Raw genomic sequence first — 17,904 nt, 5'->3', positions numbered from 1 at the left:
TTATATTTTTAAAAGCCTGTTTTTGGACTGCACTTATTTATTCTTAAAGGGTAATCCATAAAGCTGAAAGGCCTGTATTAAATTGAACATCAATGGCAAGCCTGTCATGAGGATTATAGAATTAGAACTAGTGATTTACAGAATGAGAAAACAAATAGGAGATTTTATACACATTTATATATACTTCTTAAATAAATCCTTGATTTCATTTGTTCTGTATGCAGTAGCTTTTTTTTTGTGTGTGTGTGCAAGAACTATGGTTAATAAAATTCAGTTTAAAGGTCTTCACAGATATACTTGTAACACCACTTCTCTATGAAAAGTGAGGTGCATTCATCTCAAACTCTTGCATCCACCTACTGTATCTGTGAATTTTGTAAATAAGGGGTAATCTCTACTTCCACTAAATCTTCGGTCAACTCATGCATTCATTCTTTACATCTGCATGAAAATGGATAAACTGAATTTGGACTTAAATTCTTTTTGTCATTCCCTTAAGTTTGTGATGTTTCTTTTCATTTACATGCACATGCCACAAGTATATATATTTACTTCGAGTTTTATCACTAGACCTGTATTTTAACAATGATTTCAGGACAATCTTTAAAATAATAAATTGATTCTAGCAGTTAATGCCTTTATATTAATGGAGAGCAGAGGGTCATATTGCCTTCAGAACACTAGTTTATTTCAGACCACTAGAAATTGCCTGTCCAATTGAGAGTAAAGTGAAAATATGAAATTGCCTTCAGTGTGTATAATTCTCATGCACCTTAACCTGAATAAAACTGGACTAATTGAATTTCTTTTACTGGTAGTTAGGATAACTTTTGCTTTACTATTGTCATTTGGTGTCCCAGTGTGGTGCATTTATTTCATTTCTCTGAATAGAATTTGTCTGAAAATCCAAGCAAGCTGGAAGATTAAGATCAAGCATTATTCTTTAGTTTTTGCTTCAATAAAAACTGAGAATTTACTATATTAATTCTGTTTAACTTGCCTGGTGAAAGAGCAATTTTAGCACTATGTCCAGCTATGCAGCGTTTCATTTTGCTAAAATCTGAAAACATAATTGTACTGTCTTCAAGTTTAAGAAATAAAAACAAAAAACACAGTATGGGGTTAAATTCCCTCTGCAGTCTTGTAGAAAGTAGAATTGCAGAAGTTTCTTTTTAATTTCTTTTTGCTTCGTTTGCAGGCAGCCTATTTAGTTAACGTTTTGCTAATGAGTTTAAATAAAATTAATTTGGCAGATGTGAAAAAACGTTTTTAAAAAGTGTTTTTTTTTTTTTTTTTCTCTTCTATTCACTTTTTAGATTAGAGATACTAAATCAACAGATCAGAAAACAACCTTACTGCATTTTCTGGCAGAAATCTGTGAGGAGAATTACCGGGACATCTTAAAATTCCCAGATGAACTGCAGCATGTTGAGAGTGCAAGTAAAGGTAAGCAAGTAGATGAAACACCTAGAGGTAATAGCTCTTTGGAGATATTTCATGTCAAAACATTTCTCTTTAGATTGCAGGATTATGTAACATGTAAGCATTAATAATCCACGTGGATTTTTTTCTTTTCTGATGTTTCTTGATTTAAGAAAAAGTGAGGGGGAGAAATAGTAATAAAGTAACTTTTATTCTGAAGTAGGTTGTGGAAATAATACAACACAGTGAAGAGCTTACAAAATGATACGTAAAAAAATTGTATAAGCAGCGTTGATTACCGTTAGGCCTTTCAAGACTTACTGTTTGAGAGTAAGCACACATGTGCGTATACGCATAATATGATTCTCATTTTAATACCTGATTTTTTTTTTTTAGAGAATAGCAAATATGTTTTCTAATGTGCTCAGAAAGGTACAATTCAATTTACACTGTACAGTCAATGATTAATACTGATTTTATTTTTGGTCAGTTTGCAGTATTGCCCAGTAGATGTGATAGAGAACTTGATTTATTGTTGGATAACCGTTGTATATAATAAGGTGTGCTTTTCAGCATTCCATAGCTATGGAAAGATTAAAATTATTTATATCATAAATAATGTTTGCCATAGAGTGTAAATGGTTATCATGTAGTATAAGTTATAATAAAGATTTATCCTAACAGAATTTTTCCCTGATCATACTTGCTTTAGTAGTAATTTAGTAGTAATTGAGTGAGGTTTATGATTATCTTTGAGATAAAAATGTTGCATCAAAGCATAACATTTCTTATGTTAACATTCTGTTTCAGATACCAATGGCAATTAAGCCACAACTGCTATTCTTTGTCATAGACTTTTTTTTGGTCAACTTCATAAGTACCCTTTCGCGCTCTCTTTCTGCATAAACACTAAAATATATATTGCTTAAAGTTGAAAAGGTCTTGCTGGTTCAGACAAAGCCAACTCCACTCCCCCAATTTAGTTACTACGTGAAATAACAGACTTCAGAACTGTAACAGAAAAGTTTTAGATGTTAACGAGAGAAATTACTGTACGAGTGCAAGAAAACTGATAATCAGGATAAATGACAATGTGATATAACTCTTTGAAGTGGACTGCAGTAATTTTTCACTCCTACCTCAGTATATATAAGTACTTCAGAATTAGGATAATAATCCACATTAAATTAATGCTTAAAGTTGTTAGTTTTACTCCAAGAAAGGTAGTTATTTCAGAATCCAACTTTGTTTTTCTTCTTTACATCCAATGAAAGTATCACCAGGGCTACAGTAAATACACGGTAAATATATAGACTTCTATTTTTATTCTGAGCATTCACTGGTCTCATGTTTTTCACCTCTTTGCTGTTGGATACCTAATTGGCATGAATGCCTATTGACAAAATTCAGCTGTTCTGTTTGAATAGGGTTGAGGATGATATTGTGGTTTAAGGCAACATAGAAACTGAAGAAATGACTTGTACATTGCAATATTGAAGTAGTTTATAAATAAAGGTGAATCCTTAATGTACAGCAGATGACCTACATCTGACTGCTATGTCTGAGCATTGCTATGAATGTTACATATGGAGACAGATAACTTTCTTAAACTGATCTTAAACTTGAATGGTTGATTTCAAGGTCTGTCTCTCCCCACTTCCCCAGCTTACTTTGTAAGCGTCCTTAGTTTGGTCTGTGTTTTCACAAAAACTATGATTAAGAGTTCTGCAGCTTTGAGTTTTTTTATACTGAGATTCAAAACCTTTGATATTCTCTAGGTTGACTTGAGGAATTAAACCGAACGAGTTAGTAAAATTTAGATAAACTACAGCATCCAAGAGGGAGAAAGCATTTAATGGGAGCAAAGTCCCGGTTAATCCCGAAATCTAAGATAGATACAAAGCAGGTTTGACTGCAGTTAGACATTTCATCCTGTAAGATAGGAGCTCATTAAGTTTATTACAAACAGTGCGGACTTCTTATCAGAAGCATAAATTACTGTTCATGTTTAATGACCAAAATTTCCTTTTCAGACTTTTTTTTTCTTTCTGTAACAAAGCAGGTTTTTGGCAGAATAAACCTGATTTATGTAACTTGCCTCAGCTGTTCCCATGGTGGTACTTCATTATTGTTTGACTGTAATGTTCATCTGCCCTGTCACGTGTGGTCATTTCCTCTGTGTAGCAAGTTAATGTGCTTTGTGTGGAAGAGATGATTTTCACTTCCTATTTATTATTTGTTGTTTTATAAACCAGTGGTTTTAGGGAATGAACAGTCAAGTTTAATTTTCATGTAAGAGGCTTCTTTTGTTTGAATAAACTGGCTGCAGATATGAGGGCATTCAGATCATTTTGCTGTAAAACAGAAGGAAATCTATCAGCCAATATTATCTCTGTATGAATTTAAATAAGGAAAGATAAACAAAATCTACTTTTTAGGCAGAAGGCAGCCACACAGTTTGAACGATACGTAAAGCTAAATTCATAGACTTAGTCAACTTCTTTTAACATCTCAGGACAATATTCTTGGTCCCATGTAAATAAAATAAAGTCTTACTTTGCTTTTATTTTCATGTAAGCATAAAGAACCAGTATCTGAACAAAAGATGCATGGTTTTGAACAAATAGGAGATAAAGCATAAAACTGGTTTTTAATATGTTAAGGTCAATGGGAATTAGGTGAACTGCCCATGCATGTACCAAAATCTTCAATAATCTGATATTAGGTATAATAAAATATTTTTATCTTTTTAAACATGGAATAACAACCTAGTATTTTTTGAAAACTAAAACTAAATTAGGAAACAGTTTTATTCTGGAAAGTATAAACAAAGGTCAAACTGATTAACTATCAAGAGATTATTGGCAAAGCATTCTTTCTTACCTAATATGAAAAGAAAAGCAAAAAAGCAATAAAATCACGTGGTTGTGACAAACTGGATGCAAGTAATTTTCAGTTATGGCATTTTCTCTTACAATTTTATGATTTGTGATTTTAATAAATATTTAACAAATTCACATCCCTTTCTACAGTCAATGAAAAACTTCAAAAATAAGAATACCTCACTGGAGTCAGGCAATATGTTTGGGATTTCTAGAAAAAGTTGTATTGTAAAAAGTATTTGAAAATCCTTGCAAAAGATATATATTCTGTAACTTGAAGCTCCTATGGCTGTTAAGCTTACCAGAAATGGTAGAAAAGAAATACATAACCCACATAATGAAGAAGATGAAAGTTAACCATATATTTTATAATAACCATTTGTTTTCAAATTTTAAAAGAACAATAGTTGTAAATCATAGTTCATGGTTTAAATAGCGTTATATTTAAAATGAAACATTTTTATCAGTTGATTATTCTGACTAGTTCCTCCTGCGTTTAACAATTCTTGACACACTTATGTTACCTGCTTGCTTTGTCTGCCAAAGTCGGGAACTACTAGGCTTTCTACCAGGATGTAGAGTCATGAGAAGTTTTGTATTTTTTGTTGTTGTTGTTTATTTATTTATTTATTATTTATACTCATAAATAGTAGTCATATTTCTGTCAAATGGAAGTTCTATAGTTCATTGCAGTAGAAGAAAATGTTTTTAACAAATAAATCTGTGGTATTTTCTACCTTGCACAGATTACATTGCTGAAACAGATTTTGCCCTATCTGGCATGTTAGTGGATATGAAATAGACAGTGCCTTATGGCATTATAAATATAATGCCTGCATCTGTGACTGTTCTTTCCATAATAGAATCTGAAAGTTGGCATTTTTCTTCACAATCAAAAGTCAGTCTTACACTGTATAGTGACTTCTGTCATTCTTTTCATTCACATAAAATGCAATAATGAAATGTCAGAAAATCTCTCAATGTCTTTTTCTGAATGTAGGTGCATCAAATACTGGGTAACTGCTGTCCTCCAGAAAACTCTATTTGCATATGTCATATCATATGCATATGTATTTGCAGTCCCATATTTGCATATATCATTGTCGTATTGATGGTAGCTTATCCATCATCTCATTAAAAGCTTTTTGACAGAAGTGTTCTCTTTCACTGACAAGATTTCAGTGAAGAAGATGGAGAAGTAAAGCTTTGCAGATTTTGTGTTGTAGTTCCAATCTTCAATTTCTGAAATACATCCTGTTGGGAGACTCAGTAGGATTCAGGATTGGCCTGCAAATATGTCTAAAAAGTTTTCCCTGTCTTTTATGGGCTTTAGAATTTATTTGGCAGTTATCTTCTAATGTGTAGTGTTATGCAAAGTCATGGTAGTTTGGAATTTGAAGCTACATTTTCAAGCTATAATTTGAGTTCCACCTTAAACAAAGCTTTCCAGTATGGCATGTGTTTTAAGGATTCAATTCTTTTCCTGAAGAGTAATTATCAGAGGCAAAATTAGGGAACAGTCCAGATGACTCTCATAGGCTGTTACTTATTAAAGAAATTAGAGCATTAAAGAATTTCTGAATATAGCTAAACCAATTGAGGTTTGAAGACCCCTTTAAGTGGCTTCTCAAAGAAAGAAATCCATTCAGAATTCCTTATTACCAACCTTTAGTGAGAAGTTGGTACTGTTTTGTAGCTTTCACAGTGCTACTTATTTTTATTCTCATCTGTACTTGAATTTACACTCTTCTTGATATGAGGAAGGTTGTTATGCCTCTGGAGGCATGGCTTGCACTTCAACAAATTGGAAAGACCAAACACTTGTTAAAAGTTAAGAGCCTGAAAAGGAGGTCTGTTAGATCAAATTGTTCCATGTCTTGTCTAGTGCATTTTTAATAACTCAATGATTGAACAGCTTTCCCTGATTGTGTTACCAACACTTTACTCCTCCTCTTACTTTGGATTCCTTTCTGCCTGCGATTTCTGCACATATACCACAGTAGTATATCATGTGCCATAGTTGTTTCACAGTGAATTATTTATATAAAACATGTATATATAAAATTTAGGTTATACAAACAAGCCAAGCAAAGCTGGACTATAGACTAATAGTGACAGGGCAAAATGGAAGCTTTTGACACAAACGCAGCAGAACTTACTTTGAGTAATCAACGCTTCAAAAATTGGTTGAAATTAATAGAACATAAAAGTTCAGTAATTTGCAGTGGCCTGACTTGAGTTTTAACTTTACTTTTTACCTTTTCCAGGAAGTGTATGCTCATCTAATAGATACTGAATTTGTAATGTTTTCAGCATTGACACAGCTTTTCAGAACTTGAAAGGAGTTTTAAATTAAATTACTTTATTTTTATTATTAATTTGTGGAATGCTCTGGAGGAGATCCATATTGCCAGGAGTATGCTGCTGGACACACTGATATTTTCAGTGATCACCTCTGGTTATGTTTGTGAAATAGGGACATCTGTTTTCTAAAGGAATTTTATTTGTAATACTGTAAGTCCCTTGATGTTCAACTGATGAAGATTATATTCTGCTATGTACTGTTGGCAGTTTACTCCTAGGTGAAAATACACGAAAAGCATGACAGCTTATTTCAGAGAAAGTAGGAAGCTGGCACACAGGATTTGTGCAGGTCACAAAATAAGCATAAAATACCAGGATTCATACAGAAGAATCACAACAAACAAACAAATGCAGCAAAAAAAGGTGTTCTTACCTTAAAATTGCAGTTAGCAAATTGAGAGGATAATAGAATCCATACACAATTGTTTTAACAGTTGTTATATTTTAATCAAAGTCTGAAATGATAAAGTATTACATATCAGAGATGCGTACATTTATATATTACATGTCTGTGCGTAATATACACATGTATGCCTGTGAGACAGTATATATCTCAAAATGTGCCTGGATATTAAGTGTGTGCCATATGTATGTGTCTATTCTCTGTTTACTTTTTAGTGCTGTACTATGAGTCCTTTACTTCTTTTTAATTGTCAGTGACTTGTATTATTCAAACCTGTCTTTGATGTTAACAGAGGGTTTCACAGACATTGGTTCATAGAAATCAGTTTAATTTCAGTAAAAGAAAAATATTTGATCTTTTTTCTTTGTCTGTTCCTTAAATCACTTCTGTAACTAAGTACATGCGTTAATAAGATGATTCATTTAAGCAAGTACATGCATTAATAAGGTGAAGTCTCTTTGAACCTTAGTTACTTTCTAATCTTTGAATTACATATAAAAGAATGAAATACTAGATTTTTTACCAATAAATTTGAATAGAAATTGAATCATTTGAACTAATGGTAGAATTAAGTGGTGACATTTCCATATTAAGTGTGATGATTTGGTGTATTACATTAGATATTTTAACTTATTTTTATGTAGAGTTGAATTTTTTTTTATGAACAGTAATTCAGAAAAATGTGTCTACTTCATGGAATAATTCTCCTTAAGACTATTCATAATGTCGTTGTTTTCTCCCTTTCTGATACCCTTTATTTTTAATTGTATTCTGGAAGCTTTTTACTTACTGACTCTTTTTCTTAGTTTCTGCCCAGACTCTGAAGAGCAACCTTGATTCAATGAACCAGCAAATCCAGCGCCTAGAGAATGACATAGAGAATTTCCCTAAAACACAAGATGAACATGATAAGTTCGTAGAAAAGATGAGCATATCCTTTTTGCATGTTTATACGGCTGATATCAATGTTAACTTTGTCTGGTTAAGTATTTCACAACACTTAAAATTAAGTTTTAAATCTCTTCTTCCATGCTTTTATTCTAGTGGAGAGAAAAAGTATATCAGAATATGCTGAATGTAAGAAAACAAGGAAGCCATTAACTAAGCTGAATCTTATGTTTTATTCGTAATTGGTGTATAATTTTAAGTATTCCAAAGGAGAAAAGCAGATAGCTTTCTTAAAGGAATTAAAGTGTCTTGTCATGAAGATAGTTTTATGTTTTTGTTCTAAAGAACAGTATTTAATGGTAACTGTTAAGTCATTTCTGTCTCAACAACTGCCAGCAGTAGAGTTAAGATCAGTTCTTATTTTAGCTTCAGATAGTTTGATATTTGAAGGGGAGAGTATCGGGTGGTGGTTTTTTTTTTTTTTTTTTTGGTCAGACCTGTTTAGAGTAAAAGTATTTAGATACTTGGTACTTGAGAGATTTGTGCTTTTATTTCAGAATAAATAGAGAATAGAGACTGTACGTTCTTCAGTACAAGGAAAAACTGTGGGAGAATACCAAAACATGTTTGTTTATATTGTTTTCTCTACAAAATTTTTACATATCAGTCTTTACTTTCGTGCAAGAATATAAGGTATAAGTATACTGTCAGTGCAAGAAGCTCACAAAATTTTCTGAGACCAGGCAGAAGTTCATGTTTCTTTAAAAAAATAAAATAAATAAAATGCATAAAGCACATTTGTGTGGAAGCATTTAGAGTATGGTACATGGTAAAGACAGGCATTTTGTGCATTTATAGAAGCTCCGATAATTCACGTGGTATCTTAATGCAATGATAATGCAATGAGACAGAAGTTATAATTTTGTGGGATTTTTTGTTTAAAAAAATGGAGATGGATGTCTAGAGCTGCTGTTACTTGCTTATCACACTTAGTAGGTGAATGTAATGAAGGATTCACCCAATGTATTTGGAATCTGAGTTTTAGCAGGATTAATCATCTGAATGGGTTCGGTGACAGAAATTCACAAGAATATGTTTAATGTCTTCTCTGTATGCATTTATTTTAAGTTTCTGTCAAGACTAGAAAACTAACTTGAAGTAGACGACTCATAAGAAGAAAATTTTTGTTCTCTTCTGCCTTATTCTACCTTGTCTTTTTTGCAAGGTTAGGAGACATGTTAGTAATCACATTTAATCAGGTTTGCTGTTTTTTTTAGTAGAAGAAAAAATTGTTTTCCTGAGATGCATTCACATAGGGAAACCTTCACTTGTAATAGCCCTTTGTTTTGACATTGTGTGTAGGCTGAATACAGTCAAGTATAAACCAGTTTTCTTTGGACATGAAACCAAGATATTGAAATGCACCTTTTGCCACTGTGTCATTTTGAATTTTACATGTGTTGTAGACTTATTGTCTACAAAAAACTGTATTGCAAGTTGTATACATACATACGTTCAGTTGTGTTGAGCCAGTGCTCTGTCATTTGTTATTTTTCTGCTTGTGCCTTTACTATACTTAGAGAAGATTATTTACATCATTCAAGTATTGGTGAGGCCACATAGGTACCTTTTTTTGTATCTGCTGCTTGTCTCCTGAATTTATTGAAGCACGAAGATTGCCTTGGAGTGTGACTGAGATTAAAACATATGTGTACATATATATGTATATAAATGGCTTTTTGTATTAGCGATAATATAAGGATCCTTTAAAAAAAAATTAAAAATGTTGCAAGTCTATTAAGAAGGCAGACTTGCTCTGGTGCACATATGTTAATGTCACAGCTAGATTACCAGTTCCTGGTAATTAAAGTAGGTACCCTGAACTGTAGATGTCTGACAGCTTTTTATCCTACCAGTGAATTTGGTGGCTTAACAAAACAGATAAGATTAAAAAATGAACTGATTCTGCCTAAGGAATGTTATGTCAAATGATCAAATGTGTTTAATATTTTAAAAATGTTCTACATTCCTGTGTTATATTTTTTAGAATGGACAATAAATATGGAAGGGATTGAAGAGGAATTATTTAAGAGGAAAAATATCACATTTTAATCATCAATCTGTTTCTTTTGTTTCTGTCATATTGTTGAAGAACTGTTGTTGATAGCACATACTGAGATTAGGAAGTTGAGGAATTTCAAGCTGAACATCTCTAACTGCATGAGTGTTTCAGAAAAATTGGTACATGTTGGAATATAAATCATCTCTCAGTAGGGTTTTGGCATGCAGGATTAAAGGCATAGTTTCTCTTTTCTTTACCTGCCACTAAACAAAGCAGTGTACAAGTAATTGTGAATGAGACTTCCTTCAGATAGAATGTAAGGAGTATTGCTTGGTATCCTACTAAATTAGGACATTAATTACAATAAAAAATACCACTTGTAATATTTATAATAATAAAAGTAATAATATAATTCGTAGCGTAGAAGGAAATGGTATAGAACAAGTTTGGTTTCTATAACTTAAAAGAAAAACAATGCGAGCTTTTTGTTGTATTACGAGTGACAAAAATACGAGTATGAATCCTGCTTACTTTTGAGTTAGATTTCATTTCCATTACCCATTTTTAAGCAGGCTAATTTGTGACTTTTCTTAATCAGTGTTTTATTTGGTGTGTACAGTTACTCATTTCAGTGCACACAACTTGATGTAGTTATTGATAGAGTATTGACAAAGACCTAAACCCAGAACTACATTAGGTATTAAATAGAAAGACAGGAAGAATAATATTTTACTATTCCACAGTAGATGAGTAAGTATGTCCCACTGACTAAAAAAATTAAATATAGCTCTAAGAGTTTTAATTCAATGTAATTTACAAATTGAATTCAAAATTCAATTTAATTCAGTGACTATAGTTTGCTAACTGGGTACACATTTCAGACACTTATTTTGACACATTTTTATTACATATAAACTGAGGCAAAATGAGTTATCTGAGCAGTTTATATTTAAAACTGGAGGCAACTAAATAAAATCACTTGATTTCACAAGTATATTTGGTTTTCTATTAGACTTGCTTTAGGACTATGCAGATATTGGTTCTGGTGAATTGGCTCTGTAGTTGCGTCAATGTGACTTCCTGCCTAAGGGTGTATGATTTTTTTCTATTTGATTGTTCATAAGGTTCAGTGAACATAATAAGAATTGCAGATGAAGCAACTGTAGTTTGATTTCCTTCTTTTATAACCAATTAATTTTATTGTGATAATAAGATTTGATTTCAACTATGATAGAGTGGTCTTAACAGGTAATGCCACTGTCAACATCATACTTGGATTTTTCTGTCTAAAAGCATGTCTTTTATGAGAGTATAAAATCTTGATTCGAAAAATTCAGATAGTATAATTTCTTCTACGTGCCTAATAGATTCTATCAATGATTTTCTTTCAAACATACACAGGTTGATGCTGGTTTGACTTCTCGTGGTTTCAGTTTCTAGCCATCTTAAGTTTTTTAAGACTTAGTGGCTATTACATATCTCTTTCTCAGTGCAAGAATTTTGATACTATGGTCAGGTGACTTAAATTTATCTGTGATAACCAAGTAGGCTCATTTCTCTAGTATTCTTGGTGTTTTTTTAATATGCTTTTGTAATGCAGCTTCCAACTAAGTACAGTGCTTCAGTATTTTTGAAGCTTCACAGGCATGAGTTAAAAATTTAATATTATTTGTCTTTGTTCTACATCAGAAGCTGTTTCTGTCACCACCATCACAGTGGAACTTTGTATTCAGTTAGAATCACTGAGGTTGGAAAACACCTCTGAGATCATGTAGTCCAAGCATCAAAGCATTAGGAAACAATGCAAAGTTGCTTCCATGACCACTGCTTGCTGGGACACAGGTCTGCATCCTGTAAGTGCAGTTACATGTTATTTATAAGGAACACTGGACTTCTAGGGGGTAACTGCACAGAAAAATTTTTGTGGGATTCTGAAGTGATAGTATAGGCACTATCATGCTGTCACACTAGGGTTTTAGTTTACCTGCCTTATATTGGGATTTTCTTCAGGCACTTAATTGCCCAAGTTTTAAGGAATACTCACAGCACTGTCTGAAGTTACTTGGATCCTGAAGGTGATTTATATGGTTGGCCACCAATAGCAATTGATTTCAGAACCTAATGAGAATTACAGCTGTTCTGTAAAGTAAAGTAAAATGTAATACAGTTACAGAAAAAGAAAAGACATTAAAATATTCTGCCTGTGAATTATATGGTATGTTAAGTAACTTTTTCATAATCTGATCCAGGACTAGAATAGTATTTTACTTGAAGATCATATATATGTGAGAGGTTTCTTTATAATTATCCCAGCTTCATGTAGCACTGGAGAAGTAATTATAGACTGTGACAAATTTGGCTTTCACTCCTTGATTTGTTTCAGTTTTTGTGCCTATAATTAAAGATTTTAAATGGAAAACTCAGAATTTTGTACTTACAAGTAATAGGTATATGGATTATTTTCTTTTTAAGTGATGTTAAAGCATGAGTGTTTGTCTTTCTAGGGAAACTAGGTTTTTGCTATAGCTGCTTGTATATGAAGAATCAGAGGTCTTGCTTTTGGACCATTATATAATTTGTAAAGAATCACACTTTTTTTTTTTAACATAATGTATCTCAGATGTATTAATGATGTCTGTGACATATTACTAACTAATTTTTAAACTGTCTTTTTCCTCTATATCATTTACCTTAGTAAAAAATATTAACATGCATAATCTTGTTAAAATCTTCTGCCTATGAGAGTAATAAATGGTGCCGATCACTTTTTTTTGTTTATTACATTCATATGTAAAATTAAAAGCGTATTGTTAAGAAAATTTAAATCTAGGAAACCATGAACCAACATACCAAAATTACTGCAGTTAGATCCTGCTTTGTTTTTTTCCTTTATCTTATTCATTAGAACAATATTGACTAATTTTACTTTTCAAAAGTGAACCCTATTAATAGTCATTTAAAACAAAAAAATAGCTTCTGTCTTGAAAGGGATTTTACTTGATTCGAGTTTGTGCTCATTGTTCTACCTAATGATGAATATTGCTTCACCAGGAAATGTGTGATTTATTGGTTACTGGGTTATTTGATGTATTTCAGTGGTAATTAAATGATCTAGGGCTAGGTGTACTTTAAATGTGTATGGGTCTTTTATTCACTGTTAGAAAATGCTTAATGTGCACTAAGCATTAACTGATTTGACTTTTGTAGGAAGCACCGTTACAGAATCTCACATAGCAGCCACTAGAAACAATACACTGATTCAGAATCTCAGATACTGGAATTGTCTTTGAAATTTTTTTTTTTGAGTGACTGAGCAACAGGACATTTATGCCTTGACAAAAAGTGCTGGAAGAACATTAATGGCATTAACACTCTTATCTGTTAGCACTTGGGATATCCTCCTAGCTTGTTACGGAAAAAATAATTCACGTGGTGTTTTGAGATGTCATTTTTGGGGAAGCCTGTTTTGTTTATGAGACAATTTGAAGTGCACTGGCTCCTTCATTTCTTTATGAGTATGTATATTAGTATGTACATTATGTATATTAGAATTTGCTCATACCTAAGGGTGCCTCAAAAGTAATACCAAAGGGTGAAATTTCTATGAAGTTTTGTACATGCATTGTACAAATGCATTTGAAATACCTGTTGCCTGAATGCACTTGTCACTACTCCTGGGAACTAGAAAAGAAAAGCCATTCAAAGATCTTTGAATTATAGGTCATGTACAGTCTTTGAGATCATCTTCTAAATGTACTTTTTCTTGAAATATTTATAAAGATTTTTTGTTCTTATATGCGAAAGTAGTATTTGAAAAAAAATTCATCAGCAAGTGCAGTTTTTGATTAAAAGAGGTATTTCAGAAAAATCTTGGTTATGTAACTAGACAAAATACTTTTCCTATATAGTGTCTAGGGACAGAAGGTTTACCTTGCTGAAGTTATAACGGGAAGATTTCTTTTTTCCAGACAACAGGAAGATTTTTTTTTTTTCCAAACTTCGCAACCCATTTCTTGTCCTTCCTCTTTCTCTCTTTTACACACCACCCAACCAAGAAAAAATGAAACGTGGTGGAAAATCTTCATTTCATTGTTGTTGGAAAGTTCTAAAGTATTAAGTTATGTGGTAAATATTATGTGGAACAGAAAGACCAGGCTTCTGGATGTAGCCTTTTTGTTGTTTTCGTTGCATTGTAATAACATGGTGTTTTGGTACTCATAGTGCTAAGAATTCATTTAAAGTTAAGCCTGCAGCTTGCAGTCAAAAATGAACTTCAAGGAATAACCAAAAAAAAGCACCTGTCTTAAGACTTGCTAGCCTCAGTCCTCTAAAGTCTTACTTAAGAGGACTTAAGAGTGCATGCAGTGAAGGGGAATGAAACAGGAGTTATTTGTTCTAGCTTAAAAGATAAAAAATATAAGATGTTCTCTTATATTTTTTGGGCTGAGGGCTGAGGACATCTGATGAAGTAGGAATGTGAACTGAATTAATTTTGAAGCTATGATTTGGTTGGGCTTCCAGTTTAATCAGTTTCAGTTTGTTGTTCTGCTCTAGTCAGCTGAGTAAAATAACAGAATGGGAGGTGAGAAAGCAATCAGCTGGAGAAAAAATAGGAAGAGCATTTAGTAAGTGGAGAATGGAAAGTAGCACGAAGAAGGAATGATTAAGATTTATAATATAGGTTTTAAGGTAAAGGGCATGGTGTCAGAATGAAAGAGTTTAGAAACACTTAGGACAGAATAAAGTTCAACTCAATGGAGATGACAACATGCATTGTGCCTATAACCTGAAAGTTGCTGCTTTGTAAGCCATCCTTAGTACATGTTTAGTACTTCTTAAATGGAGTAGTCTTTAAGCAGTAAATAAAAGGCTTTAAGCAGTAAATATAAGTCCCACTATATTGTATGTTTTTTTGCTTTATAAGTAATGTTACATTTCAGGTGTGATTCCTTTTTTAGTTTGTGTCTTCAGAATTGAGTGTACAGACTAATATGTAGGCCTGCTTTTGACTGTAAGCAACTTCTGTTTTGATGTTGTAGTTCTCTGGATTTTAGTCAGCTTTGCAGCACATTCCCAAGTATATAAATTGTTCATGTTCAAATTTTGAAGTATATTTAAGTAACAGGGATAACATTTACCAAGGTCTGTAGTGGAGCGGTAAACTTGGTTGCTGTTAATGAGATACTAAAATGTTCCTAAAAGCTTCTACCTTGTACTACATATTCTGTAGACTTTTTTATTCAAATTCGCAAAATTGGTTAACATGATGTGCAAAGGAAGAATCTCATGCCATTGGTATATGTTTAAATGTGCATCCTGAATGCTTTATTCTAAGTTTGTGGAACTGTGAGAACATAAAATTTGTCACTTGTAGGTAAATGTTTTTAAGATTTAAGTGAGTTGCTTGGCTGTTTGAGTTCGATCCACAGAATGTGTATGCCCCAAATTTGTGTTAATATTGTGTTGCACTAAATGCACAAAAAGAATAATGGAATGCACTTTTTAAGAAGAAAATCAACTATATCATTTTATAAGAGGTTACATTTAAGAATCTCTTCTGTCTGAACACTCATCATATTGAAATGAGCATGCTAAAGCTCAACTTGATTAAAGACAAACTTGATTAAACTGATCATGCTTGTAATTCTTAGAAGTGCATCCGAAGGTCTGCTGTATTTGATCAGCGTAGGCAGAATATCCCACTTCTGAAAGCACTGTGATAGAAGATGGGAAGAATTAGTATATACATATAATCTGCTTTTAGTTTCCTAACTGGCAGCTCTCTTAGAAAATTCAGGGCATCAATGAGCAGTGTTGTCTTTTTTGTTTTTGCACTGCTAATTGTTCAAGCTCATAGCATCTCAGCATTCTGAATCCCATTGAAGAATTGACCCTGCAAAGTTCAGAATCAGATTCAAAGCAACTTATACTATGTTTAGTTACGTTTGACTTATTGACATTATTAAGTTATGAGGGGGGGCAGAGAGACTGCTATATGAGAGATTTGAGCTCATGCACTGCTGTGATTTTAGTTTGTAGAGATTTTTTCTTCAGCAAATAAAATGATCTGATTGTACAGATGCCTTTTTGAAGGTAGCAATTTAAAAACTAGGTAATCAACATGTCAGAAATACATCCAGGATCCATTGCAATTAGAAGATATGATGTCAGAAATGCTTTCTGAAGATGTCAGTCCTGAACAATATGGCAGTGCTCAGTTTCTGGGATTGTCTCTGTGTCATTTTTCTTCCGTGTTGTTTCAGTGACAGCCATCATATAAATGTTGCTATTCAATTTAATTTCCTTGGAGAGATGTTAATATGGCTTTGTGGAATTTACTAATCCTTTCGCATCAATAATTTTTGACCCTGAAAAAAATATTAATCCCCTACTATAATTGTTGCATGAGTGGTGTCACATTTTGTATGACTGTCTATATGCTATGAAGGCCAACAGACTTCACTGTAAGGTATAAGGTTAAATGCAGTGTTCCTATTGTATGTAAATATTCTAGACATGCAATACAATATCCTGTTGTGTCAGCTGTAATATGAAGCACATAAAAGCTTTGAATCTTTATGCAACTTTGACTTACAATGATTAATTGCTCTAGTAAGGCAACATACTTTACTACTCAACTATAATGATTTTCCTTTGGTGTTGTGGTTGAAATACATTTGGGTTTGGTTTGCTATTTAATACAGTAAATGACAGGGATGATCATTGTTTCCCCAAATTAGGATTCCTAAAATCAGTGAAAAAATCCATTTTTCATGAAACTGTTTTTCCCCCACCCCCTTGTCTTAGTACTTACTAGAACTCCCACCATATTTTATAGCTTCAGAATTTATAATTTTATAAAATTTCAGAATTGCTACACAGTTTCTTACTCTATCCATTTTAAATGAAACATTTTCATTCATTTAATGATACCTTATATCATTATCATGTTAGGGAGACATTTCTATTAAAGAGGAGTTTGAATGTTATCTTCCTGCATGGTCATGTACTGAGAGAGACCGACATTAAGAATATTTTCTTTGTTGTTCCTTGTTGAACAGAATTGTTTGGAGGATGAAGGAGTTTTATGTGAAGTTTTAGTCTTCATTCTTTGTCCTCTGCTTTATTTCTTAGGGTTAAATGTTACAATAAGGGGTATGTATGTGAGCTATAGTGCTTGAAGAAATTGGCAGTCCAATGGAAGAAACTGTTAATGTAGAAAGCAGATGTGGAATTTATAAGGGCTTCTTTTAGGGTATACAGAGTAGTGGATTTATCTTGAAACAGAGTGAATGCACTGTCTGTTGCAAATCTAAATCCATCTCCTTTATTATCTCTCTTTCAGCTCTAATAAAGGATGTTGAAAATATGAAATGTCCTGGAATGCATGTTGGTGGGTTTTGTGTGTATTTTTTTTTTTTTTTAACACACAAAATACATGAATTTTTACCTAAGCTATGCTGAGATAAATTTTCCTCTGTGGTGCAGTATGCATCAAAAGAATTGTGAGTCTGTTTTGATTGCATGCCATCACATAGCAGATAATTTCAAAGTTGAGTTACTGTGTGTTAGTTTGTTGTTGTTGTTGTTATAGTCATCCAGTGAAATAGAATTGGGAAAGCTTTAAACTGGTCAAGTCTAATGTGGTAAGATTCAGTTAAATCAGTAAATAATAGAAACACAAATGAGAGGAGTATAAAAGGGCCCTGGGAGAATAAAAATGCAATCAGGACATAATCAGGGGAGAATAACTTAGCAAAAGTGTACACTGCAAGAAGCAAGCACAGTTGGGAATGCAGTATAGATCATGTGTTCATGTTACCTCATAGAGAAAAAAAAATAGTTATTTTGATTTTGCAAAGAGAATAATCTTTATTTTGTTG

General features: G+C 32.6%; 1 protein-coding gene across 4 annotated transcripts in view; it reads left to right on the top strand.

The window, feature by feature from the left end:
* The window catches only part of DIAPH2 (diaphanous related formin 2), a 174,010-nt gene that overhangs the window by 81,904 nt on the left and 74,202 nt on the right, over window positions 1-17,904 (top strand). For all 4 annotated transcript variants that reach the window (XM_032195988.1, XM_032195987.1, XM_032195986.1 and 1 more), the window contains 2 exons: window positions 1,317-1,446; window positions 7,878-8,002. In XM_032195988.1, the coding sequence (XP_032051879.1) occupies window positions 1,317-1,446; window positions 7,878-8,002 (255 nt within the window). The remainder of the gene's footprint in view (window positions 1-1,316; window positions 1,447-7,877; window positions 8,003-17,904) is intronic.

This window comes from Aythya fuligula, chromosome 13 (assembly GCF_009819795.1).
Source record: "Aythya fuligula isolate bAytFul2 chromosome 13, bAytFul2.pri, whole genome shotgun sequence".
NCBI classification, from domain to species: domain Eukaryota; kingdom Metazoa; phylum Chordata; class Aves; order Anseriformes; family Anatidae; genus Aythya; species Aythya fuligula.
The sequence above is the reverse complement of the archived record's forward strand: the minus strand, read 5'-3'. Positions and strand labels throughout refer to the sequence as shown.